This window comes from Pteronotus mesoamericanus, unplaced genomic scaffold (genome assembly GCF_021234165.1).
Source record: "Pteronotus mesoamericanus isolate MK-2021 breed Mesoamerican mustached bat unplaced genomic scaffold, CSHL_Meso_final contig_25, whole genome shotgun sequence".
NCBI lineage: Eukaryota > Metazoa > Chordata > Mammalia > Chiroptera > Mormoopidae > Pteronotus > Pteronotus mesoamericanus.
The window spans coordinates 9,829,357-9,856,064 of record NW_026555105.1 but is presented as its reverse complement, the minus strand read 5'-3'; the positions used below and the strand labels follow the sequence as shown (position 1 = coordinate 9,856,064).

The 26,708-nt window shown below is 54.1% G+C and overlaps 2 protein-coding genes across 8 annotated transcripts in view; one reads left to right on the top strand and one right to left on the bottom strand.

Annotated features, from left to right (window-relative positions):
• The window catches only part of SLC12A5 (solute carrier family 12 member 5), a 35,218-nt gene extending 17,613 nt beyond the window's left edge, over positions 1–17,605 (top strand). For both annotated transcript variants that reach the window (XM_054573383.1, XM_054573382.1), the window contains exons 7-26: positions 571–812; positions 1,580–1,791; positions 3,389–3,559; positions 3,862–3,960; positions 4,101–4,158; positions 5,804–5,978; positions 6,596–6,714; positions 7,048–7,146; positions 8,085–8,204; positions 8,567–8,671; positions 10,504–10,672; positions 12,319–12,514; positions 13,396–13,565; positions 13,963–14,094; positions 14,959–15,066; positions 16,115–16,237; positions 16,332–16,531; positions 16,860–16,874; positions 17,116–17,249; positions 17,457–17,605. In XM_054573383.1, coding sequence (XP_054429358.1) covers positions 571–812; positions 1,580–1,791; positions 3,389–3,559; positions 3,862–3,960; positions 4,101–4,158; positions 5,804–5,978; positions 6,596–6,714; positions 7,048–7,146; positions 8,085–8,204; positions 8,567–8,671; positions 10,504–10,672; positions 12,319–12,514; positions 13,396–13,565; positions 13,963–14,094; positions 14,959–15,066; positions 16,115–16,237; positions 16,332–16,531; positions 16,860–16,874; positions 17,116–17,249; positions 17,457–17,548 — 2,739 coding nt within the window. In that variant the 3' untranslated portion in view covers positions 17,549–17,605. The remainder of the gene's footprint in view (positions 1–570; positions 813–1,579; positions 1,792–3,388; positions 3,560–3,861; positions 3,961–4,100; positions 4,159–5,803; positions 5,979–6,595; positions 6,715–7,047; positions 7,147–8,084; positions 8,205–8,566; positions 8,672–10,503; positions 10,673–12,318; positions 12,515–13,395; positions 13,566–13,962; positions 14,095–14,958; positions 15,067–16,114; positions 16,238–16,331; positions 16,532–16,859; positions 16,875–17,115; positions 17,250–17,456) is intronic.
• Positions 17,606–20,976: 3,371 nt separating this feature from the next.
• Positions 20,977–26,708, bottom strand: part of NCOA5 (nuclear receptor coactivator 5) — a 30,005-nt gene continuing 24,273 nt past the window's right edge. For 4 of the 6 annotated variants that reach the window (XM_054573656.1, XM_054573658.1, XM_054573659.1 and 1 more), the window contains 3 exons: positions 25,035–25,234; positions 23,364–23,684; positions 20,977–22,907 (listed from right to left, as the gene is read on the bottom strand). In XM_054573656.1, coding sequence (XP_054429631.1) covers positions 22,318–22,907; positions 23,364–23,684; positions 25,035–25,234 — 1,111 coding nt within the window. In that variant the 3' untranslated portion in view covers positions 20,977–22,317. Of the gene's footprint in view, positions 22,908–23,340; positions 23,685–25,034; positions 25,235–26,708 lie in introns of all 6 variants that reach the window. The other 2 variants (XM_054573660.1, XM_054573661.1) reach the window with 1 other exon arrangement.

The following is a 26,708-nucleotide window of genomic DNA, read 5'->3' as shown; positions in this document are numbered from 1 at the left end:
TTTTGATGTAACTACACACACAGACAGTATTATACATATATGTGTATATGTTTACATATAGGTACTCATAAAAATGTACAAAAATCAGACTGTAAACACATTTTAAAAACTTGATTGTTTTTTACCTAATATAACATGGATAGGTTTTTTAAGTTAGTTCATATAAATCTATTTATCCTTCTGAAGCACTCCACAGTCTATTTGGGAATATCATAATTTATTCACCCAGTTTTCTAATGATTACTATCTAGGTTATTTCTGTCTTTCTACTAGAAATAATAAAAACAATAAATAATCACTAAGAATTGCATGTGATAACAAAAATAATAGAAGTTAAAACTGCTCCCAACATCTCTTCAATATCATGTTTAATGACTGTGTAGCAGTGCTCGCAGGCTGGGTCATGATTTCCTTAGCCATTCCCTTATCATTGGATGTCATTCCTAGCCTTGCGCTACTGTGAATCTGCTTCTCCAAAGCCCGGTCCGCAGTTCAGGTTATGTTCTTGGGGTGACTCTCGGTTGGTTCTTACTGGGTTACTTGCATGACCTCCTTGTCCCTGTCCCACAGGCTTACCTCTTCCCAGCTATGGCCATTTTTAAGGCAGAAGATGCCAGCGGGGAAGCAGCAGCCATGTTGAACAATATGCGTGTGTATGGCACCTGTGTGCTCACCTGCATGGCCACCGTGGTATTTGTGGGTGTCAAGTATGTCAACAAGTTTGCTCTTGTCTTCCTGGGTTGTGTCATCCTCTCCATCCTGGCCATCTATGCTGGGGTCATCAAATCTGCCTTTGACCCGCCCAATTTCCCGTAAGTGCCGCTGCTCTGAGCCCAAGGCATCATCCTCCCACTCCCTGGCCCAGTTTCAGGGTCTGCACACCAGTGTCTGCCAACCTCTTGTTCCCATCTCTCGGAATTCGAGTGGTTATGGATTCAGGGCAACATCCCTGGGAGAGAAAAATCTCTCCTAGTTTTGGGGTAGTCTCTTCAGGGTGGGGTAACGTTTCTAGATGTGGGCACAGTTTCCGTTGTGAGAGTCAAATGCTTGCTGGTGGGGATGAACTGAGGAAGAGCCAAGTGGAATGATTTCCAGAAGGATAAACGCTGTGTTGGAGAAACATTTTGTGGGTGGGGACCACCTCCTGGAAAGGGGCGACCACTTAGTGTTACACAACTTTTCCGTCATGGGAGAGCACACAGAAGAGAAGGCCTAGGAGCTCAGATCTCTGTTGGTCCTGCCGCTCTCCCTAAAGTGCCCTGCGTGCCTCTCACTGCCTGGGAGCGCGGCACAGAGAGACGCTGTCCACGGTGCTGAAACACAGCATTGCGCCAAAGCTGTGGTTCGCCGCGGTGGCTGCATATTGGAGTCACCTGTGTGTGTCGGGGGAGGGGAGCTTTGAAAAAAAAGAAAGAAAGAAAACAACAACCGTCGATTCTGGGCTTCATCCCAATTAAATAAGAACCTCTGGACACGAGGCCCTGGCATCTGCGTTTTTAGAGCTCCCCTGCTGGTTCTGCTGTGAAGTCACGGCCAGGCTATGTCCCTCCCCATCTTCCTCCCTTGTTTCTCTCCCTAGGATCTGCCTCCTGGGGAACCGCACACTGTCTCGCCATGGCTTTGATGTGTGTGCCAAGCTGGCTTGGGAAGGAAATGAGACGGTGACCACACAGCTCTGGGGCCTTTTCTGTTCCTCTCGCTTTCTCAATGCCACCTGTGATGAGTACTTCACCCGAAACAATGTCACGGAGATCCAGGGCATTCCTGGCGCTGCCAGTGGCCTCATCAAAGGTCTGGGGGAGGGAAGAGGCTGGTGCCCAGGGAACGCTACAGGGATTGCGGGTTAAACAGTTAGGGTTAAGGGACTCTACTTGGGATTCAGTTAAATTCAATCAGTTTTAATTGATCACTTATTCTGGGCCATGTTCTGTTCTTGGGGTCATGGAAGGGTAGAGACGAAGAGGAGCCTTTGACTATCTCATCACCTAATCTAAAGGAAAGCTATCAGTTTAGCAAGCACCTACTAAGTGCCTAACACTGTGCTAAAACCCGGGAACACAACATAAAGAAGCTGCAGGCCTCGGCCTCAAGGAGTCTAACAGAAGACACAGATGTATTAGCAAATATGCATAGATGTGCATTCGGTGAACAGAGACCTCCCAGGAGAGGGAGTGGTTGTGTATATAAGGTGGCGAGACAAGGTTTCCTGGACTCATCTGAGAAAGCTTTTGAAGGACAAATAAGAGATTTTCAGTGATATTAAGGGAATGAAGGAATCACAGGCAGAACAGCTTGCCTAAAAGCATGCAGACACAGAAGAGCATATTGTGTCCTTCCAACCACAAGTAATTTGGAATGACCGGGGCATAAAGTAAAAAGAAGGAGGGCAAGAGATGATGCAGGAGAGGCCAGCATGAGCCAGACTGTGGTGGGTCTTGGAAGCTATGTTCAAGAGTTTGGACTATGTCCTGAGGGCAATGAAAAGCGACCAAAGTGTCTCGAGTAAGCGAGGGACATGGCCAGCTTGTCGTTTTTGAAGGTTCATGTTTGCTGCTAATGTGGATGTGCTAAAGTGGGGAGATGGCAGAAGCTAGGAGTCTAGGAGGAGGCTACACTAAGTCCAGGCAAGAGATGATGGTTTCCTGACCTAGAGTGATGGAGCGATGCCAGTGGAACGGAGCAGTGGTTCTCCACCAAGGGTGTTGTTCCCCCCCCAAGGGAGCAAACTGTCTCCAGGGCTCTGGAGACAGTTCCGGTTGTCACAACGGGAGGCTTATTACTGGCATCTAGCATCCAGAGCCCAGAATGTTGCTAATAAACATCCTACAATGTTATAGGACAGCCTTCCACAACCAAGAATGATCTGGACCCAAATGTCAATAGTGCCAAAGTGGAGGAACCTTTAAAAGGAGAGAAGGGATGTATTTGAGAAATATTTAGGAGGAGTAATAGACAGGAGTTGGAGATGAATTTGCAATGGAGATGGGGAGAGGGAGCAGTCGAGAGCAATGCCAGGGTCTCCGAATTGACGCTAGTGCCATTTACTGAGCTCAGGGATCCAGGGAAGGGGCTACTTTGGGGTGGATGGGTGTGAGATCAGTTTGGGATATTGAACCAGTCTGAGATAAGTGTGTCTTTTTGCCCCAGTAGACTGGGCTATCTGAGAGCAAAGACCAAATCTGACTCATGTGCAAAGCCCCTGCGTGTGGCCTGGCCCAAAGCAGGAGCTTAGGAAATGTCAGTAGAGATAAAACGGAGCCAAGGCCCACATGGAGTGAGAGGTGGTTGACCTTGATCATCCTTTTTGCCCACCCCACCTCCTGGCCCCAGAGCTGTGGCACTCTGACTTCTGGTCTTTCCTGAGTATCTTGCTCTGCCTGCTCCACAGAGAACCTCTGGAGCTCCTACCTGACCAAGGGGGTGATTGTGGAGAGGCGCGGCATGCCCTCAGTGGGCCTGGCTGATGGCACCCCTATCGACATGGACCACCCTTATGTCTTCAGTGATATGACCTCCTACTTCACGCTGCTGGTTGGCATCTACTTCCCCTCAGTCACAGGTGAAGGGGAGCTCGGAGAGGGAGGGGTGTGCCTGGGACTGGATGGGTAGGAGGTAGTCCATGATAGCGTGGGGGAATTTCTTAGTCCCACAACTGCATCACAGAGGCAGAAGCCAACAGTTCAGTTCCCATTGGACAGAAGAGGGAATTAAGGCCAGGGAAAGCCAAGCGTACTGCCCAAGTGTTTGCACAAATCTCCGTGGCAAGATCAGATCCCAGGCTTCCTGACTCCGAGGCCGGGGTCTTCTCTTCCCAGTCTGTCTGGTCTCCTGTGGCTCCTGTCCTAGCTGCTCTGTTCACAGGGATCATGGCTGGTTCTAATCGCTCCGGGGACCTGCGGGACGCCCAGAAGTCAATTCCCACTGGCACCATCCTGGCCATCGCCACCACATCCGCTGTCTGTATCCTGCACCGCTGTGCTGGGACCGCCGTGGATGGGGAGGGATGGAGAGGGGGCAGCCGCCGCCTCGCCCGCCGGCTCGGGAGGGGTGGTAATGAAGGGGACGCCACGCTGGGAATTCTCCTTCATCCTCTGCTGCAGACATCAGCTCCGTTGTTCTCTTCGGGGCCTGCATTGAGGGGGTCGTCCTGCGGGACAAGTAAGTAAAGGACTTGGGGCTGATCCTGCTCTGGGGGGGCATAGGGGGCCACATTCTGGGAAACAGGCCCGACAGGGGTGCTGAACCTGTGTAAGGGGCCCTGTGGGAGGGAGGTCAATGGGAAATGCCTGCCAACTCAGCTTCTTATAGTTCATCTTTTCCAAGTCATTCCAGCTCAGGAAGCTTGAATGATGTCTCATTTCCTTTAGGATAATACCACTTTTTCCCCCTTTAAAATCTATGAAATACATTTAGTATTTCCTGGATGTCTATGTGTTGGTCACTGTCCAGGGTTCTGGGAAGAACAAAGATAAATAGCCCATGGCTTTGGCCCCGAAGGAACTCTTTGGGGGTGGTAACTGTACTTTTCGACAGACCTGGGAGGCAGAGCAGTAGGGGTGGTGATGAAACAAAGCACCGGGCTTTGGAGGCTGCGATCTGGTCCTCAGATGGCAGGAGGAGGAGGTGATGCTAGAAATGCCTTATACACATTTCTCGTTTATCCTTCCCACTTTAAATGCCGAGTAGAGATTACTTAGGTGGCGAGGAGGGGGAGGGCCATTCCAGGCAGTGGGAACGGCATGAATTAAGGTGGAGGAGAGAAACAGCTGTGCGTTGTGCGCACACGCGGGCGCCTGTAGCTATAAGCAGTAGAGCTTCTGGAACACGCCCTCCTGAGGGGTGTGCGCCTACACACCAGGAGGGCGAGGTAGGAGGTCCTGTGCCAGAAGCTGGTTTCTTCATTGCCGTCCTTGCTTCTGTAAGGTGGGGAATGGGGGGCATGAGGCTGCAGATTTAGGCTGGAGCCAGTCCTGGTTTTCAGTACCGGGAAACTGGAGCTTTATTTTAGTAAAAAATGGGAGAAACTCTGAAGGGTTTTAAGCAGTGGCATGACCTGGTCAAATGGATGATTTGCATATGTTACACCAATTAGCTTTTAGGGCAACTTCACCTCCACTTATCTGATTTTATTCAATCAGGGACCTCCCACAGGATTGCAAGGGATCCAGCAGGTCATCCAGTGTGACCCAGCATCTGATCCTTGAAGTCCTTCAGCAGTGGCCTCCCCGAGCATGCCTCTGCTTGTACACTTCAGGGACAGGGCTCTCTCTACCTCCTGAAGTGGCGTCTTCCATTTTAAGACAGTGTCATTGTTAGAAAATGCTTTTCTTTGGTTCTCACATCACATGCCATCACCGAATGAGGAGGCACGGACCCCCATTTTTCAAGTGGAGATACTGAGGTTCTAAAAGGTTAAGGGGTTTGCCCAGGACAACATAAAATTACACAACTGACCATTTACTAGACTCATTATTACTACCATGTTCCATGCACTGTGCTAAGTAAGCATTTGACATAAGTTATTTCTTTTTATCCTCTCACCTGCTGTATGAGATGGGTTTATCATGATTCTTGCCTCACAGGTGAGGAAAGTGAGCTGAGAAGGGGTTAAATGACTTGCCCAGGGTCACGCAGCCAGGAAGAGCCCAGGACATTAGGGGCTTTGTCTCTCCCTTTGCCTCTACAGACCTGGCTCTGTGGCGGGCCCACAGTTGGTCCTGAAGTTGGTGCGGGAGACCTGCCCTGGAAATCCAGGTGGCGCTGCCCTCCCAGCGTCTCCTGTCCCTTTGCTGCTTCATTTCAGGTTTGGCGAAGCTGTGAATGGCAACCTGGTGGTGGGCACACTGGCCTGGCCATCCCCCTGGGTGATTGTCATTGGATCCTTCTTCTCCACCTGTGGGGCTGGGCTGCAGAGCCTCACAGGGGCCCCGCGCCTGCTGCAGGCCATCTCCCGGGACGGCATAGTGCCCTTTCTGCAGGTCAGTGCGGGCAAGTGTGGGGAGAACAGCTCACCCCTACGCCAGCCAGCCAGCCAGCCAGGCTCCTGCCCACAGAGACTGCATGGTGATCGAGGGCCACCGCAAGGGCTGACTGCCTCCGGGGCCCTTCTGCTCTGTGCTGCTAAGACGAATGTTTGCGCCTTATTTGGGATTTGGCCCACGGTCAAAACCATCTTTTTGGACAGAGTTGTCTGCTCTTGGGGGCAAAATAAATGGCCCTCCTTTGGCCTAGTGATCAGGCAGGGACTCAAGGAGGCAGCCAAAGGGCAAGAAAGGGGCAGCTCTCTCCATGACGCTAAAAAGAAAAAAGGATTTATGGCACACAGTCATGGCCGCTTGCTGGCCTCCTGTAGTTCCTCTCCCATCTGTCCCCATTCTTCCGCTTAAGGGAGCATTTGAACTTCATTGCACTTGGGTACCAATGTCAACGTGGGTGAGATACAGCTAAAGCATGTGGGTACCGCTAAAAGATGAGATGCAGCATCGTCACCCTACCTCCGTTTTAGTTAGGGGATTGCTGCCTCTACTGCCCTGGTCCCCGACACTGAGGGAGACACAAGAAGTCTCAGGGTCCCATGATGGTTGCTCGTCCTCAGGTCTTTGGCCACGGCAAAGCCAACGGAGAGCCGACCTGGGCCTTGCTCCTGACTGCCTGCATCTGCGAGATCGGCATCCTCATTGCGTCCCTCGACGAGGTCGCCCCAATCCTCTCTATGTGCGTGCTGGCATCTTGCCCTCCCCACCAGCTCTGTGGTCCTTCTGCCTGGATCCTGGTGCTGTGACCCTGGGCAGCCCACCCGGACACTTGTGCAACCCTGGGAAATTCCCCACTGTCATGGAGCCCTGTCCTTTGTTGTAAAGAGCTTTACCCCCAACGTGTCAGGGCATGTTGTAAGAGGATTTGGTCTTTGAACGCCTTTCTAAGCGCCAGAACATAATCCAACCACCTCCCCAATTTCTTATCCCCTTTCTCCCTTTCCTCCCCTATTTCTCTTCCTATTTATGCCTCTTTGCATCTCTGTCTCTCCTGGGCCTTTCTGTGTTCCAGGTTCTTCCTGATGTGTTACATGTTCGTGAACCTGGCCTGTGCGGTACAGACGCTGCTGAGGACGCCCAACTGGAGGCCCCGCTTTCGCTATTACCACTGGTGGGTACCTTGCTCCCGCTCCCGTTCCCCACCGCACAGACTCCTCCCCTCATCTCCACCCCAATGCCCACCTCACCCTCGCCCACCCGCTCCAGGGCTAAGGATCCCAAACTCCAGCTTTTGTAGCCCAACTAGCATGAACAAGGTCCTAGACAAGGTTTCCTTATAATCACAAATAATAATATAACACAAGTAATAATATATGTGGTCTCAGTTATCATCCCTCCCTGTGCATAATGCTCACCAGCTTATGGCCTGGATGAGGAAACCTCAGCTTCCCTAGCCGTGATGTGGGGTGACCACTGTCCCCACCTCACAGGCCCCTTGTGAGCATTACAGGGCCTGGTGCCCAGAAGATGCTCATTATGTGGAGGCTGGGATTCTTCCAATCACTTTATTTTAAGGCTCTTCGTCCTCACAATAGGCCTGTGAGACAGACAGAGTAGAAATGATCATCCCTGTTCTACCGAAAGGAAACAGAGGCTTAAACAGGGGAAGGGACTGGCCCAAGACTTCTCAGTAAGACTGCAGTCTACCTGGACTAGAGCCCAGGCCGCCTGGCTCCTCCCTCAGTGCCCCGGCCTTGCCAGTTGCCTCTTCCTGGGAGTTCCTGCCTCCAGCTCTCCCCCAGAGAATGCTGCCTCAGAGCCCATCTGGCAAGATGGTCTGGCAGAGTCTAAGGCGCTGGGACAAGAGAGGGTGGTGACTCAGGAGCTGGGTGGGGCATGGGGAGGTGCCTGTCCGTGGCTGCTCATTCATTCAGAAGGTCCCATAGCCCCGTGGTGCTCATGGGGATGATGGGGCAGGTTCCCCTAGACCTGCTCATAGTCTCCTGGCCACGCCCGGGCCCTGTCCCACCCAAGCCTCGCTGCCTGAGCTTAGGCACCAGTGACAGCCCCACCAGGGCTCAGAGGCCGGCTCTCCCTCCCGTTGTCCAGGACACTCTCCTTCCTGGGCATGAGCCTCTGCCTGGCCCTCATGTTCATCTGCTCCTGGTATTACGCTCTGGTGGCCATGCTCATCGCTGGGCTCATCTACAAGTACATCGAGTACCGCGGGTACGTGCCGGGGCGGGGGGCGCTGGGAGGGACGGGGGGAGAACAGGGGTCTGCAGGGGAAGGGAGGGGGTCGGAGGGGCGAGGGGTGCTGGCGGTGGGTGGTTACGGGCTGGGGGCGATGAGGCAGGAAGTGAGGGTAGAGTGGCGGAGGCGTGACCTGGGGTAAGAAGGAGAGACAGGGGACAGGAGCAGAAGGAGGGGCTGAAGCTTTGAGACATGGAGGTGGCAGGAGCGACATGCATGGCCTTTCTGAGCCTGTGGTAGATGGCTCTGCCCTGAGGACCAGCCACTTCAGTGTGGACGGTCCCCCTGACACTCGCTGGCTTTCTGCCCTCCTGTGACCCACCCTCTCTGGCCCCCAGGGCGGAGAAGGAGTGGGGGGATGGGATCCGAGGCCTGTCTCTCAGCGCTGCTCGCTACGCCCTCTTACGCCTGGAGGAAGGGCCCCCACACACCAAGAACTGGAGGTGAGCCGTGGAGCAGGCGTGTGAAGGCTCAGGGGAGGGCGGGGAAGGGAGCAGGGCCGCACCTACCTCACCTGCTTCGTCCTGCTGAGCGGCGTCCTTGACCTCACCCTCCCCAGCTCGGCCTTGTCTGAAACCTTCCCACCCGCAGCACCCAGCCTGGACCTAGCTCCTGACATTTATCCTCCCAGACCTTCTGCCACGCCAGCCTCCTGGCCCCTGTCCATCCATTCATTCATCTATTCACTTATTCCATTAGTTATTTTTAAAAATGTATGGATGCACGATATGTGCCAAGCCCTCTCTGGTCTCTGGGGACATGGCGAGCTCCCAGTCCCATAGAGAAGGTCCGCAGAGACAAATGAACATCATATCAGGTAGCACGTGCTCTGGGAGAAATGGAATCCCCCCTTTGGTGAATTACAGGGCCTTTCAGAAATCTCTAGGTTCCTAACAATCCCCCCATCTTATTCATGTGAAAGTCAGGGACAGAGAGGGCATCAGAGGTCACGGAGGCAGAACGGGAGTCCGCACCTCCGACTCCCGCCCCCAGGCGCGGCGCAGGCGGTGCTGACTGCTCTGCCAGCCCAGTCCCTCGTTCATCTCCCTCAGGGTCACTTTGCCAAGGGCAAAGCCCGGAGCTCTTGATGAGGGAAGCTAAACTGGGGCTTCCACAGCCCAGGCCTTTGCATTCTTTGTCTGTGGATTCTCAAATGCTTAGCACAGGTCTAGCCTGGAGTAGGTGCTTAGAGAATGCTATTAAACTGAAGGTGGTTGCATGGATGAGACAGCGAAAGGAAATGAATAGATAAATAGATGGGGAGATGGCTAAGTGTATATGTGTAAGTGTACACACACAGATGTGTATGTGTGAGAGGGGACCCAAAAAACTGGAATTTATTTATAAAAAATTGTGCATGTATTCTTACATGTTTAAACTTCGGTCACCTTCAAAGTGCTCTCCATTTGATGCAATACACCTATTGAGATGTTTTTTCCACTGCTCAAAACAGTGTTTGAACTTGTTGATTTTGATGCCTTTTAGTGCTTCTGCCATTTTTTGTTTCACCTCTTCTCCACTGGCAAAACGTTTCCCTTTGAGGATTTTTTTTTATTTGGGGAAACAAAAGAAAAGTCGCTCGGGGTGAGACTGGGTGAATAGGGAAGGCGGGGTATGGGTTCTTGCCATTTTTGGGCAAAAACTGCTGAACGCTCAGCATGGTGTGGGCAGGTGCGCTTGTAAATCACCCTCCATGAAATGGGCAAACGCATCGGAAGACTCTTCAGAAAATGTTTCTGAAGCCAAATGCAGCCTCTCACAACAATGCCAGCTGATGCACTGATACACATGGGTTCCTGGAACAGGCACCTGTCAGGGGAATCCTGGACTACACGGGGCCCGCCCTCCATAAGATAATTCTGTTCCTCCCTTGTATATGGGAGGGTGGTTGGGTAGATAGATAGATTTGTGATGGGTAGTGGTAAGTTGATGTGTGGTAATTAAGTGAATAATGCATGTGTAGGTAAATCAGTATGGATATAAGTGTGTGACTCTAGGGTAAAATAGAGGGGCGGGAGGTTGAATGGATGGATGGATGAGAGTGATAGATGGAGAGAGAGATGGGCTGGTAGATGATTAGATGGGTTGATATCCAAGGAAACGGATGGATGGAGGTTTAGGTGGAGGGGTGGGTGGTGGGGATGTAGGTGGATGGGGCTGTAGAGGACAGAGGGTTAGTGAACTCACTGGTGTATGGCACACAGGTGCATGGCTTTAGGGTGGGTGGTGACTGGGTGGGTGGTGGATATATCAAGTGACCTTCCGCCCTCTTCAGGCCACAGCTGCTGGTGCTGGTGCGTGTGGACCAAGACCAGAACGTGGTGCACCCACAGCTGCTCTCGCTGACCTCCCAGCTCAAGGCAGGGAAAGGGCTGACCATCGTGGGCTCTGTCCTTGAGGGCACCTTTCTGGACAACCACCCCCAGGCCCAGCGGGCAGAGGAGGTGAGCGGAGGCCCAGGCGGGGAGGGAGGAAAGGCGGGGCGCGCAGGGGGACAGCCCGTGCCCCTTTACGCTCCCCTTCCTTCCCGCCTTTGGGATCAATGGGGGCTCAGGCTTTGCTGTCCTCTTCCCTAGAAGAGGGGTCTAAAGGCTCAGGGAGTGAGTGCCTTAGAATCCAACTCGCAGAACCAAAGACCATCAGAGCTAGAAGGGCCCATTTTCTGGATAAGGGAACGGAGGCTGAGAGAAGTCAGGTCCCTTGTCTAAAGACAGAAAACAGCCTCAAATTAGACCTGCTTGACACCTACTCCAGCCTCCTTCCTGCCAAAGTTAAACCTTTTAAAATGTTTTCACATCCACGGATTCCTTCTATCCTCTCGCTGAGTGGAGCCAGCAGGGCGAGTGTCCGCATTTGGAACAGGAAGAAGCTGGCTCGCAGAAGGAAAGCAACTTGCTGCAAGTCAGAAAGCTGGCTGGAAGCATAGTCAGGATTTGAACCCGTGTCCCTGGCTCCATGCTACTTGCTCTTGTCCCCATCCACTGGTCTATGTCCACAGAGCAGCGTACAGAACCAGAGCGGGCTGGGGCGTTCAGAGACACTAACAGGGGTCGGAACCTGGAGGGCAGCAGGCAGAGGAAGCGGGTTCTGTTTGTGACTCAGGCCTCTCTCCCCTTGGGCTGTGGCCAGCTGTGGGGACCGCAACGGGAGTCCGCGGGAGGGAGGCGAGGTGAGCTGTGGAGGGGCACCCCTCATGGCTTGTGACAGTTGCCGCTTCTGCCTCGCTGGGCTGTTCACCCCAATCTGTCAGGGCCTGGAGCCGGAGGCCTCCACTGGTCGGTTTGATTCAAGGCTCAGGGACCGAGAGTGAGCTGTGCACCAGACACGGGGCTAGGCGTTGGGGAGAGGGAGGTGTGTAAAACCCACTCGCAGCCTCTCCCGCTGCCATTCCCCCTAATCCTAAAGGAGGTAGCTGTCATGAGCCCCATTTGGCAGATGAGAAAACGGAGGCTCATAAAGGTTAGAGGATTTGCCCAAGGTCACAGAGCAGAAGGTGGCAGAGGTAGGAAACAAAGCCTGTTTGACATCAGGTAGCGGGTAAGAGAGTAGGGGACGGGGTCAGACCCCGACGTTAACATCTCTCAGCTGTACTGTCTTAAGCAAGTCTTAATTTCTCTGAACCTTAATGTCGGCCTCTGTAAAATGAGAGCAATAAAACTTTCCTCACAGTGCAGATTGAATGTGTATTTAAAATGCATATCACTATGCTAACTTTGGAAAATTGTTAAACAAATTGGCCATGCAGAGAAGCCCAGTTTTACTCTGGTCTGGGTGGGGGTTGGTACCTGAAGAAAGTGACATCTGATGTGGGCCAGGCAGTGGGGCGGGGTCTGGGCGGAGAGCTCGCTGTGGAATGTGAGCAACAGCAGGTGGTGGGGAGCGTGGGGCTCAAAGAGCTTTGATTGAGCGACAAGGAATGCGGGCCATAGGGGACGGGGAGCCATGCACAGCGCTGGCGCCAGAGGCTGCTGTGCTCAGGGCTGAGCTTCAGGAAGATCGGGACCATGGAGGGAGGGAGGTTGCGAAGGGCTGGCAGGACCAAGGAGGCCTGAGGCTGGCCCTTGCCTGATGTCCCCTCCCCCCACCCCAGTCCATCCGGCGCCTGATGGAGGCAGAGAAAGTGAAAGGCTTCTGTCAGGTTGTGATTTCCTCCAACCTGCGCGATGGCATGTCCCATCTGATTCAGTCTGGGGGCCTTGGGGGTCTGCAACACAACACCGTGCTTGTCGGCTGGCCCCGCAACTGGCGGCAGAAGGAAGACCACCAGACGTGGAGGAACTTCATTGGTAAAGCCGTGGGCTGCGGGTGGAGAGGGCTGGGGGTAGCAGTGGGCGGGTGGAAGGCTGCGGCCTCTCCTTCTTTGGGCCTGGGGTAGGTTCCCAGGCGTGGCAGATGTGGATTCAGCATGGGAAGGTGACAGTATTCGAAGCCGGCCGTGTGCCAGGCACTGTGCTAGGAGCTGGGGACTCCTGCAGGGCTCACAACCCCGGGAGGAAGAAAGTGCAGGGCAGTGGGAAGAGCTACAGCGTTGAAGTCAGAGAGGCCTGGGTCTAAATCCCACCACTGGTCCTGCCTAGCTGTGTGACTGTTTGCGAGTGACTCACCCTCTCTGAGCATCGGAGTCCTTGGTAATGGTAGTGTAACAACTAACATTTACAGACTGTGCTCTGTGTGCCAGACAAGTCGAGGCTTCCTCTAAGCCTCTAACCCCCTCAGCAGCCCCAGGAGGGTGAGGCATTGTTATCTTCGTTTTGCGGGTGTGAAACCAACAGAGAGAGACGAAGGAGTTTGCTCTGGGTCACGTAGCTGGTGAACCTAGAGGTTGCACTGTTAACTCCGGGCTGTTCTGTCTCTTTTATAGGTAGATCCAAGTTAGAAGGTGCTTGGGAGGATTGAATGAGGCCATGCATGGTAGAGTTCTTAATAATCAGAAAGGGCAGGTGGGGAAACTGAGGCCCAGAGAGGTTGAGAGGCTTTCTCAAATCTAAACAGCAAATAAGCGACGAGGCCCAGGGAGTTGCTGGTTTTCAGACTCCTCAGCCCAAGGCTGAGCCAGGGCAGGGCGGGGCGGGTGCTGGGAGCTGGGAGCCCCTGCAGCTGCCGCTGGGTGTAGGAGGGGACCAGGGTCACTGTTTTCCCATCTAGCCCTCTTCTTGGCCTCCCCTAGAGCTGGTCCGGGAAACCACGGCTGGTCATCTGGCCCTGCTGGTCACCAAGAACGTTTCTATGTTTCCGGGGAACGCTGAGCGCTTCTCCGAGGGCAGCATCGACGTCTGGTGGATCGTGCACGACGGCGGCATGCTTATGCTACTGCCCTTCCTGCTGCGGCACCACAAGGTGGGTGCGCGCGTGCGCACTGCGCAGTGTGCGCGGCCCTGAGTGAGGCTCGTGGGCTCTGGCCAGGGCCAGCCTCCGTGTGAGCTCCTGGGAAAGGGAATTGATCGCCTCCTTCGTTCTGAGATGTTAGGAACTGACTGTGTCTCCCTTGCAGGTGTCCTTGCATTGTAAAGGAGAGCAATGCTTAACCCAAGCAAGTGATACTTTAATGGGGGACCCTCACCTAAGCAGGGGAGTTTTTGTAGGGAGTGGCCGCTGAGATAGAGGATTCAGGTCTGCATGTATGTGTGGCAAGGCGGGTGGGAAGGGTGAGGGACAGGGATCTCTCTAGGTTCTGGCCCTGGGTCTCCTCACTGCATCTGGGCTGGACCTCTCTGGGTCCCCTTCACCCCTCCAGGTCTGGCGGAAGTGCAAGATGCGTATCTTCACTGTGGCCCAGATGGACGACAATAGCATCCAGATGAAGAAGGACCTGACCACATTTCTGTACCATTTACGGATCACTGCGGAGGTCGAGGTTGTGGAGATGGTGAGTCCCCAGCAGCCTCCCCTGAAGTGTTGGTGTCCCGCCCCCCCCGGCCCTCTTTTCTCTGGGCTCCAGCAGCAGTTAGGGCAACCCCAACCACCATCAGCGTGTATGTGGGTCCATCCCCCCACCCACTTCTTACCCAGTCATGTACCCACCCAAGAGTTTATCCATCCATCCCTCTCTCCTTTATAAAAGCCGTGTCTAATAGTGCCCATGATATGTGAGGCAGTCTATGTTCTTTACATATATTGGTTCTCATAGCAACCAATGAAATAGATACAATAATCAGCATTTCCATTTTATAGATTAGGCAGGTGAGGTGCAAAAAGGTTAAGTCATTGGCCCAACAATGCTCACTGAATGGCAGAGCCAGGATTCGAACGTAGGCAGCTGGCTCTAGGCTTCCACTCTCCAGCCTCTTATCCATCCATTCCCCTTCGTGTATTTATCCAGCTCCTTATCCTTCTGTGTATTCATTAATCTACCCATACATCCATTAATTTATTCGTTCACTCACTCACCCATCCATTCATTCATGTATGTATTCATTCATCCCTTTGTTCCTTTTTTATTTCTTTCCCTTTTCCATTCACCCAGGTAATTAATTAATCCACTCATTCATTCATTTCACCAGTTCATATACCTGGCCCTGTGCTGGGCTGAGGACGGAATAAGCTGTACTGCCTTCCCGGAGCATCATCCTTGCCTCCCACAACTGTCGATTAAACTAGGTCATTGGATAGGAAAGCGCGAGGCCAGCGGAAGGGAGGGGCCTGCCCCCCTTCCCTTGGCCTTGCACCTGAGCTCACAGCGTATGCTTTCCTCCCTCCAACCCCCACACTCCCCCACCCGGCCTGCCCACAGCATGAGAGCGACATCTCGGCTTACACCTACGAGAAGACACTGGTGATGGAGCAGCGTTCCCAGATCCTCAAACAGATGCATTTAACCAAGAATGAGCGGGAGCGGGAGGTGAGGTTGCCCTGGCTTGGCTCTCAGAGCCTCAAGCTGCTGCCAGCTCTGCATCTACACAGGTTTGGGATGGCCCAGGGCTGGCACCCTTCATCTAGAGCATTACTCATCACCCTTCTTCCTCCCATCGCCGGGCTCCCCGGCAACATGGGGACACGCTGCGGCTGCCCCTACCGAGCCTTTCAGCCAGGATGCAGAGGGGCATGGGTGACAGACTTTCCTCGCAGTGTGTGACTTCTGGGGTCCAAGGGAGCATAGTGGATCCTAAATATGTACGGATGACGGATGGGCTGCCAATGTGGGGGCAAGGGGTCATGGGATAGACCCTCCGAGAGTGGGTGGCAGATGGATATTTAGAGTGTGGTGGGTGGATTTCAGGGGTAATGAAAAGAAGCCTCCTATGGGGCATGGGTGTAAGATTCCCCAGGTGGGGGTAATGTGGGACCACTAGTCCCCTGGAATTTGGATGGAAGTCCTGCCCCAAGGAGTAGGATCCTTGGGGAAATGAATGATGGTTACCAGGGGCTGGGGACAGGAAAGCCCTCAGGAGTGGGTGACAGGTTGCCTGGGGAATGGGTGGCTATAGGTGAGGGTGACACACCATAGTTGATGGGTCTCCAGGTGTGGATAACATATTTTCTCAGATAGTGGTTGAAGGATCCTCAGGGCAATGAGTGATGGGTATCCCTTTGAGCTGGGAAGGAGGGACCCACCAAGAATGTTATCCAGGGACGACAGTAAAAATTGTACATGTGCACTCACCAATCAGAACTGACACTGGGCCATAGTGCTGGGGTGGAGTCCTGCAGGGCCACGTGTTAACCCTTTGGTTGCTGGATGGCAGGGAGGTCAGGGGCTCTGGAGAGGAGTTGGAGTGGCCAGGTCAGTGGGGCGATAGCTGTGCGCTGCGGAAGCATCGCAGCGTTTTAACACTGGGCCACTTCCCAAAAGTGTGCGTCCAGACTGGACCGTCCCTCTGGGGGTAGCTCTTCGCAGGGCATGGGTGGTAACTCCCAGCGGAGCTGGCACTAACTTTGTCACTCTCTAGATCCAGAGTATCACAGATGAGTCTCGGGGCTCAATCCGGAGAAAGAATCCCGCCAACACTCGTCTCCGCCTCAACGTCCCAGAGGAGACGGCCGGCGACAGTGAGGAGAAGCCAGAAGAGGAGGTGTGTGCAGCTGGGGTGGTTTGGCCTCCGCTGGTGGGAGCAGAACCTCCGACCTCCAAAGGAGTCATGTGCTGTCCCTGTGTTCGTCCCTCAGGTGCAGCTGATCCACGACCAGAGTGCTCCCAGCTGCCCTAGCAGCTCACCGTCCCCGGGGGAGGGGCCTGAGGGGGAGGGGGAGACAGATCCCGAGAAGGTGCATCTCACCTGGACCAAGGACAAGTCCGTGGCAGAGAAGAATAAGGGCCCCAGTCCTGTCTCCTCTGAGGGCATCAAGGACTTCTTCAGCATGAAGCCGTACGGGTCTGGGGGCTGAGGGGCGGGGCCCGGGGTGAACCTACAGGCTCTTTGCTCCTCATGGCAGAGCAAACGAGCAGCATGGGTCCAGGCAGATGGCAGACCCGGCCCACGCCGTGTCCTGGTTGCCCCGCCTGAGGACTTTGGACCTGATGGCTAGGGCTCAGAGCTCCCAGGTGCAGGCGGTGGAGCGGAGAATGCTGGGAGGCTGGGAGAGCAGGACCCAGGTGCAGTCAGGGTGGATGATGGTGGCTCAAGTCCCTGGCCTCTCCTGCTTTTCCTGACCGCTCTCTTTTCTTCCTCTTTGCTTCTCTTGTGTTTCCTGAAGGGAGTGGGAGAACTTGTAAGTGCTTCCGAATTTTTCATTCTTTTTCCTGGGTTGGCCAGAGTCCCCACGCTCCTCACTCTATCATGACCCCTCAGTTCCAGCTCCGGACCTCTGGGGTCTCTGAATAGCCCAGCTTGGAGAGGCCTGGGCTTGCTGGCCCCTGGCTGGCCAGGGCGTCCCAGCGGCCCAGTGCGCCTCGATGCAGCCCTCCCCTCTCCCAGGCTCACGCTCCCCGCTCCCCGCTTTCCTCCCGCAGGAACCAGTCCAACGTGCGGCGCATGCACACTGCCGTGCGGCTGAACGAGGTCATTGTGAAGAAATCCCGGGATGCCAAGCTTGTTTTGCTTAACATGCCTGGGCCTCCCCGCAACCGCAACGGTGACGAAAATTGTATCCTGGACTTGAAATTGGGCGGAGGAGGGAGGTGGACGTCAGGGACTCCGGGTTCTAGCCCTGGGACGGAAGACCCGAGCCGGTCCGGCTTCAGGATCAGCACCTCGGACAGGGACGCGGGCCCCGAGTTCCCCGGGCGGCCGTGCGCGACCTAATTCTGCCCAGAGGGAAGGGGACGGGTCTTTCTCCTTGACTGGAGCTTAGACATGGAGTTTCTCGAGGTCCTCACCGAGCACCTGGACCGGGTGATGCTGGTCCGCGGCGGCGGCCGCGAAGTCATCACCATCTACTCCTGAGAGCCAGGACCTGCCACCCGGGCCCGAGCGCGCCCGGCCCGCGGCCCCGGAGCCCTCGCCGCGCCCCCCGCCGCTGTCACCGTTTACATACAGACCCCGTGCCCGCGCCCCTGGCCCCTTTCCCCGCTGCCTGAAGTCCGGAGGCCACGCCCGTTGGGGTTGACTCGGAGGGGACCGCTCCCGCGTGGAGGCCAGAGCCTCGCCGGCGCGCCGCTCTGCCGGCTGCACTGCCCTTTTTCTAGGCCGAGCCTCGCCCCGCCGGAGGAGACGCTGCAATAAAGGTTGGGAGCAGGCGCGGAGAGGAGCTGGGGCTTTGAGGACCCCTCGGCAGCCCGCGTGGCCCCTTCTCCTCTTCCAACGCCCCGCCCGGCCCCTGTGGGCCCTCTCCGCCGGCGCGGCTCCTGGCTCCGGGCGGCCAGGCGGGCGCGGGGTGGGGCGGCGCGCTCGGCCTTCTCTGCCGAGCCTCCGGGCGTGGGCCGGCCGAGCCTATACATAGTGTACAGGAGACATCGCGTGTATTTTTAACGTCCCCATATTTCTGTGACTAGAAGCGCAACGGACTTCTCTCGCCACTGTCGAGCTCCCTCGGGGCGCCCGGGGGCGGCGGAGGCCCCGGGAGGCTGGATGGCCCCGGACGTCCAGGAGTTAGAGGGCAAAAGCGCTTTAGGCCCGGGCGGGAGCCCCGGTCCTGCGCGCTCGGCACCCCGCCCCGCTCTCGCCTCCTCGCCCTTCCCGTGTGCCCCCGGCTTCCGACCCTTCCCTCGAGTTCCTTTCGGAGAGGAGGGGAGACGAGTGTCCAGCTTTTCCTGGACTCGCCTCCTGGGGGACGTGAACGTCCACTGCGGCCGCAGGGGCGCGCGCGGCCTCTCCTCGGCTCTTATGCAAGCTGGGGCCCGGACGAGGCGGGGCGCTCCCTTGGGGCGGACGGAGCGAGGCCTCACCCCACCCGGGAAGCCCCGCCGGTGCCTTCGCGGGGGGAGCAGGCGCCTCTCTTCTGTCGGCTGCTCCCCCTATCCCATGGCTCCTCGCCAAAGACTGCAATCAGGGAGCTGGAGGGCGTCCCCTCCCCGGCGTTTCCTGTCTGGGACTGGTGAGGGCGGAGGGGGAGATTTCGGTGTAGGTGCCGTTCCCACCGGGGAGGCCCCCGCGCTGCCCCTTACGTTCCCTCCCCTCTTGCCAGCAGGCAGCTCCAGCCTCGGGGGCCCAGCCACTCTCTGCGCGTCCTAGGGCGGGCCCTCGCTGCTTAGCTGCGGCCTCTAGCTGTGTCCCCCAGGCACTTGGGCCTGGGGGAGGGCTGGAGTCGCCACGTGCTTTGTTCTTAGCACCTCTCTGCCCTCCTCCAAGTAGGAGCCAAGGCCTTTGGCCCCTCCAACTCCAGTCCTTGGCGCTTCTGCTCCAGCAGTCCGGCCCGAGGCGCCCTCTGATCCTGGAGAAGGCGCACTGGCCGGGCTCCCTTCCCCCAGGGCACATTACTAGGGGGGACAGGCACTGCATGCTCCTTCCAGTGCCCTCTGGGACCAGCGGGGTACACGCAGTACCTCCAGCCCCAGGGCCCTGGCCTTCACACCTAGTTAGGCATCCTGCCCACCTCCCAGAGCTGGGACTACTAGGTACTCCTGACCTCACCCCCTCCTTTCCTTTGAGCCCAAGGCAGAGAACTGGAGCCGGTGCCATCTAGACTGGGTGTGGCTGGAGGTTAGGTCGGGATGTTTGCCAACTCAGCCAAGGTCCATCTGAGATTTGATGAGGGGGCTGGAGAGACTCTTCCAGCTAGTAATCAGAAAGTTGGGGGTGTTAGACACCAGCCCCTTTGCCCCCTTCCTCCAAAGACCTCTGAGAGTCACAGCCTGGTCTAACCTTCTGGGGGCCTAAGCATTCAGGCTGAAGCTGCGGGCTGGGCAGAAAGGGGAGGGGGCTGTACCAACACCAATTAGGGAACCAAAGTTGCACTATCTGGGCCCAGACTGTCTGGTTGGCAAGAGCAGCTTCCGTTGATGAAAACAAACATCCCACAACACCCAAGTTTTCTGTGCTACATGTGCAATATTTGTTATGAATGTTATCACGTCATTCATCAGATTATCTTTATAATCATTGTAGCTAGATGTTTCATGTCCATCCAAGTGACTTTTATTCTGAGTGCAATATTTCAATAGCCTTGTAGTGATAACTAGTGTTGCTTTTGTTTTAGACGATCTACGTGCAGGGCAATGCAATGAAGTTGAAAACCCTTGTAAATAGAAGAGGTTGCAAACCAAATCAAGAGTATTTATTACTATTATTAGGCCTGCCTTTAATTTTCAGTGTTTCAGTATGCCGCATTCTGCCTCAGTATTGATCTTGTGTTTTTTGTGCCAATAGGAGAGAGTTGGTTCTTTCCTTTATTGTTGAATGCTCCCATTTAATGCTTTACAGCTTTTACTGTATTAATTTTTTAGACTCCCGTCTGCACAAAATGCAATAAAAATAATTTTATTATACCCTTCATGGCCTGAGATGTGCTGTTTGGACACATGAAGGGGGAAAATTAGTAGGTGGGAAGAGGGTTTCTCAATGTAGCTCATCAGGAGGACCCTAGACTCTTGTGAGAAAGTGACCTTTGCCCCGGCTGGCGTGGCTCAGCAGATTGAATACTGGTCTGAGAACTGAAAGGCTGCCAGTTCAGGGCACATGCCTGGGTTGCAGGCCAGGACCTTTCCCCTCTCTCTAAAAATAAAAAAAAATTAAAAAAAAAAAAAAAAAACGGGAAAAAACCCCATAAGGACAGGCTGAACCTCCAGGTCTGGTTGCTTCATTAGCGTGCTGACAGTTTGGGGACCCTGTCCTAGAGGGACAAAGGAACTGGCATCAGGGGACTAGTAGAGAGAACATTGCACCAGCATCATCTCCTATGAGGCAGTGAGCGTTGAGTCACGTTCAGTGCTGCCTGCATTTGTGCCCCTCACCTCACCACAGCCACCCCAAGTTTCCTGACGGGCCCAGCTATTATTAAATGCTAAGGCTCCTGCCGCTGCTGTAACTCTCTGGTTCTGCCAACTCCCTGCATAATGGGCAGAGCAGAGGGTGGCAAGTGAGAGCACATCAAAACAGGAGTGCGCCTCACTCCCCTGGCCACGGCCAGAGCCGCCTCATGGCCCCGTTTTCCTTTCGCCAGTAAGAGGGCAGGCCTGCCGACACACTGACAGGGCCCCCCAAACGAGGGTGTTGAACAGCACCACCGTCAGCCCCCAGGCTTCTGCTCCAGACCGTCACTCAAGCTTCCGCACGGTGAGCCGAAGAGAAGCGAGGGTGACAAGAGGTTTTGAGGCCTGGGCACAGGCAGAGGACAAGAGGGGCAGGGCTCACAGCAGACTGAGGATGCCCCAAAAAGAGGCCCTGCAGACAGTCACACCCCAAAAAAGATGACACAGCTTTTCCTTTTTCATTTTAATTAAAAAGTAATCATCTCATCTTATTAACAACACGAGTTCCAAAGAGAGAAAAAACACTATAGAACACAAACAGGTCAGAACATAAAATGCTGCCATCTGGGGACCTTGAGTTTTTGGAACCACTGTTTGCTCAGCCACAGGCAGAGACTCCACGGACATCACCGCCTTGCCTGGCCCCTGCCAGGGGCCCCTGGAGACTGCGACCCACAGGGCTCTAGTGAGCACCATCCTAGGGAGAGGGCAGCTCCCCATGGCTCCATTTAGAGCAGCAGCCAGAAGTCCTCCCTCTAATAATTTCACTCTGGCTCAAGAGTTATGAACAGCCGCCTGTATCAAGAATATGTCCACCTACCAACAGTCTGACATCGAAATGGTCCCTACCTCCTGCTACTCAGAAAACAGAAAGGGGTCCAGATGAAAAAAAAAAAAAAAAAAAAGATTGATTTTTGAACCAAAAGCTCAAAACAATCACTGAAAAAATGGGTGTTCCACGCCAGAGTCTAGAGTTGCTTTCCCAGGACTGACTCCATGAAACCGCCTCTGGAGAGGAGGAGACTGGCAGGAATGTTACGGGGTAAGAGCGGTCAGGGCCCAGCTCACAGCTCATGTGAAATTGCTGGTGACTTGGACTGCTCAGTTCACTGGAGATCTTCCAAAGAAATGAAAGCAAAAGAGGAGGAAGATGAGAAAACCCAAAATCAACAACATTGGGTCAGGCGGAAAAGCGTCTGCTTGTGTGGCCACCACGGATACTCCTGAACTCCAGAGTAGCTAAATTATAAATCCTCAAGCAGACCTCTCAGCGTGGGAGGTGAGGCACAGTGACACACGCCTGCCAGGCCCAGTCTGCTGTGCAGCCCTGCGCAGGGGCTGCGGACAGGAGCTGGAGCTCTGGTTGGCCTGTGTGAGGCTGGAAGATGAACAAAGGCAGTGGCTCCTGGCATGAAAATGCCGTTCTTGACACTGGCGCTCGGCTTTTCCTCCCTCCTACCCACCCCCCCATCCCGCTGACAGAGACCAGAGAAACCCAGGTTTGAAACCCATGAAATATAAACTGAGCCCAGACACCTATACTGCCACCCAAGTGACCCCAGAAGTATTTATTTTCTACAAAAACCCAGAAACAACAAAAAAAGATACACCCCCAATGCAGTATAAACTCTGACTTTGGAAGGTATAAGCAACACAACCTTGGGCAGGAGAGCAGGTGGTACAACCATGACATTTGATGTGACCTGGACAGGTGCAGAGAACATCCTCCAAATAACTCTATTTAGAACGCAAGAGGTGGGAGGCGGCCAGGGGCGAGGGCGCTGGGAGTAGTTGAGAGATCGAGCCTCAGTAATGCCTCTGGTAAGATCCCATGGGTGCCGGGGGTCGCCCCACCTGTGCTGTGGTTTGGCTAACCAGGTGGGAGAGGGCAGGGCCACTCTGGATCAGGGTGTCCAGGGCCTTCTGTACACTTGGATTGTCAAAGTTGATACCTGTGGAAGACACGGGCCTCTGGCTAGCTATGTTGCTGGCAGGTGCCAGGCGACTGGAAGGCTGGCCAAAGAGCCCTTGGGAAGGAGCCCCAGGCCTGGGGCCCATGTTCCGAGCAGATCCTGCCTGTCCCAAAATGTTTGGAGGCTGATTGCCAGAGGCCTGTGATCTTTGCTGAGGCTGGCTGTTCGGTGCTGTGGAAAAATTCTGGTTCTGGGTGTTTCCGGCAGCGACTGAGGGAGATGCAGAGCTGCTATTGGCCGCAACCGTGCCACTATTGAAGAGGCTGAGGATTTTGGCCTGAAGCTCTTGTTGGGAGATAGGGGGTGCAGCTGGAGTGGGTGTAGCAGAGGGGAGCACTTGGCCGCTCTGGAGCGGTTGGGAGCTTGGCTGTGTCTTCAGCGAGGCACCCGAGGTCGCCCCGAGTGGTTGGCGGGAAATCGGGCCTGGAAGACAGAAGGAGGAGGTATCTGGTTGAAAGTACCCTCCACGGGCAGGAGGCTTAGCAGCTCAGGGAAGAACAACAATCACTGATCACATCAATCACACAAATTGCAACAACCATTTCCCAAAGGGGCCATTCCATAGTATAGGCTGTCTCCAGAAGACAGCCTAGTTCCCCCAGAGAACTACTTAAAAGTAAAATGGACATCCACCTTGGTTACCAGGGCACCAGCAATACTAGTCTACCCATCACCAGGTTAACTACAGGGATCAGAATTCTGTACCCAAATCTTAAGTTATCATTACATCGGCAAAAAGGCCCATGTGCAAACCCAAGGGATGGGCTCATTTCCCTTACCCACCCTGAAGAGCCCTGGACCTCCCACCCTCCCAATGGAGCCTGGGAATTAGAGAAATGCAGAGTCAGAACTTCACCTCGGCCCTGCCACGTAGCTCACCAGGCAGAGAGTCGGTGCTGCTCCTCATAAGCCGCTCCTTCCTCTCTCGCAGGTAGTTGATGATCTTGTCAGTTTCTTCGGCAGTGAGGTACCTGTTGTCTGCCAGCAGGTTGATGAGGCTTTGGATGGCTGGGGGATGGCCCCCGCGCACTCCTTCTTCGGGCCCTCCTCGCTCTCTTTCCTGGAGAATGGCTTCATTGGCCATCTTGGCTGCCTGTCTGGCGATCTCCTCGCGTTCCTTCTCCCGGCACTCATTCTTGTAGCGCTCATAATTTCTGGCCACCAGCACCATGGCGTCTGCCTGGGGCATGTTGCGGTGCTCTGTGGGAGGAATTGCATAAGCTGTTTTCTCCCGTGACAGATTTCAGTGCCCACCTGCTGAACTCTACACCAAGCTGTTCCTAACCTCAAACCAGCAAGAAAACCATTTCAGTAACAAAGAGCCTTGGGATGGGGAATGGGCAGGGGAGGGGAAGGAGATGAGGCTGGGAAGATACATGAATGGATTTCTTTGGTGGGGAATAAACATCTTTGTATAGAGTTGGTTCTTTGTGGAATTCCTAGAACACAGACTTGTAGTTAAAACCAGAGAGACACGACAGTCTCCCACAGATCCAGAAGGACCGTGCGGGGGCTAACCATGGGGGGCAGGCTGCAGGGCATCCGATTTGGTAAAGCCTCGCTCTGTCCACTGTGCTGCTGAGGGCAGTGCTGGCTGACTGTTTTTGAATTTGTATGTTCAAAGGTCATAGAAGTCAGTCCACACTGGACCCTAAATGACCTCCTCTCCTCACCATCAGGCAGACTTACAGGGTGGTGAGAAGACTTTGCAGAACCTTATATAAATGAACTCACACATCTTGGGGACTATTCCTCAGAGAGACAAATGGCCCACTGGGGAGCCTTAGCATTTTATGGGTATGGGTGTTAACTGGTCAGGCAAATAGAGATCTCAAGTGTGGCAGGGAGAGGGAAAAGTCGGTGCTGTAAGAGCAACAGGGCATCAGCTGGCTGAGTCTTAACATTCTAGGTGTAAAGTACTAAAAGCCACTTCAGGGAAGGACTTCAAGGAACCTCCCCTGGGCCTCTAGGTCAGGATTCCCTTCCTGTTCCCAGGCTCCTTATCTAGTGCACTTTCAAACAGTATCCCAACTGCCTCTTGCACTCTCTGTCTCCCATTAGAAAGTCTGGTGAAGGCAAGGACCAGGTTGCATGCAGCGTGGCATGCACCACAGGTGCACCGGAGCTTCTCACAGGCGAGAGCCGACGGTGCGTAGCTTCCCAACTATCCCTGAAGTGACTTCACATGGGTGGCTTGAACCAGGACATGGTGAGAGCATTTGCATTACAGAAACCAGCAAACGCTGTGAGCCGCACTGCCCTCATCTCCCCACTCTGAACTGGCTGGTCAGTATCTGATAGCACACCACTGTATACACCTAAGGGCTAAATACAATATCTTATATACATTAGGTCCAGAACTGTACCCACTAAAAGAGTGTCAAACAAATGGCTATGTAAATCTCCAGCGCACTTATCAAAGGGTCCTACTCTATTTGAGCAGAAATACATGCGTCACTTGCACAAAACCTGTTTCTTCTGAGGAAGGCATGAAAAAATTCATGGACTAGTGACTACATCTGAAATTCTGACCCACTCGGGCTTCCGTACCTTGCGGGGTTCCAAACATGATGTTGACTGTACAGGAGCGGTGAATCTGGTGTTGCTGAGTGATGACAATAGCAAAAGGAGACCCTCCCCTGCTAACATCCTCCAAGGCTTGTGACAGGGAAACCTCTGTGTTGAGGAAGATCAAGTCCACTACCATGCCTAGGTCTCGTACCTTCCGCCCCACAGATTCAGCATAATCTCTGTAGAAACAAACAGGGTCATGGTGAGCACTTCCTGATCAACTCCCCGTCTGCTCACTCTTTCACCGCAGCCAGCTGTGTGTGCTCCTTTGGAAAGTTCAAATCCTAGCCCACCCAGTGTCTCCCCAGTCGCCCTCTTCAGGCTCCAAGGATCTAGACCAGCGGTCCCCAACCTTTCCGGCACCAGGGACAGGTTTCACGGAGCACAGCTTTTCCAAGGATGGTGGCGGGGTCGGGGGAGGGGACAGACATGAGATAGAGCTCAGGCACTCACCACCTGCTATGCAGCCAGCCCAGTTCCTAACAGGCCACGGACAGGTAGTGGGCAAACTTACAGGTGGGGTGAGACTCCTGGGCCTTACAGGGCTTGGGGACCCCTGATCTAGAGCATTTCCTTCTCTTTGTACTGGCTCAGAATGGTCATATAAGAAGATGCTGGTAGCACAGGTTTTCGTAGCCAGGTCCTTCTCTTCATTCTCTAGTCCAGTGGTCCTTTCTTACCACCATCTCACTTCCCAAGACACGTACGTCTCTGGGGAGGCTGCATACAGTGGGAAAAGCATGGGCTTTCATGCGGGAAAGATGGGTTTGGGTCCCAGTCCTAATATTTATTTACTTGCAAAGTTGTGAAGCAGATCCCTTTACTGCTTACAAACGGCAGTTGCTATACCAATAAAACAGGAATAATATGGCTCAGCTCCTATGTCATTTCCTTGACCTTTTCTCCAATCTAAATCAGATCCTTGAAATATTTCTTCTCATAGGACTCATTGCCAATACATATGCCCAACTAGGGTGTACGCTTCACAAGAGGAAGGGGCTGTGTGTGTTTGCTTACTATTATAGCTCTAGTACCTGGTATCTGCCATACACACACAAAAAAATTGCTGAATATACACGTACCTTGATTATTGTGAAGACTGAAAATAGTGTATGGTAATTGTCTAGCATGGGGGTAGCGCAGAGTAGGTGCTCAGAATATGACAGCTATTATCATGTGTCAAAAAAACAACCCCCCACCCCCCATTTCTATAGTTAAGGTAGCATTTACCTCTAAACAAGGCACCCCAGAGCCTGTAACTCTGCCTGCTGCTTAGTATGCCAACACCTATTTCCCCAGCCTCTGCCTTGAGATTAGTTCTTTAACCCCAACTGCTAGAAATACACGAAGTTATTTATGTATTAAGACGAAGTTAGTTATGTTTAAATCGTCTGGGGAAAGAACACATAGTTACTGCCAAGCCCGCAAGCAGCTATACCCCTTCTCTGCTCTGCCTCTTGAAGGAAAGAATGTAAAACAGAGGTGGCGTACAACGGTGCTGGGAACTCTGGATTGACTAGCATGGCTGCCTGACAGCTCTGCCAGGCCACAGCACTTCACTAAGAAGCCTTGGTACTTGGCGGGCAAATGCAGAGACATGCCTCTCAAAGTACTGGGGATTTGGCGTCGTCCCATCTAATGCAGGATACATTC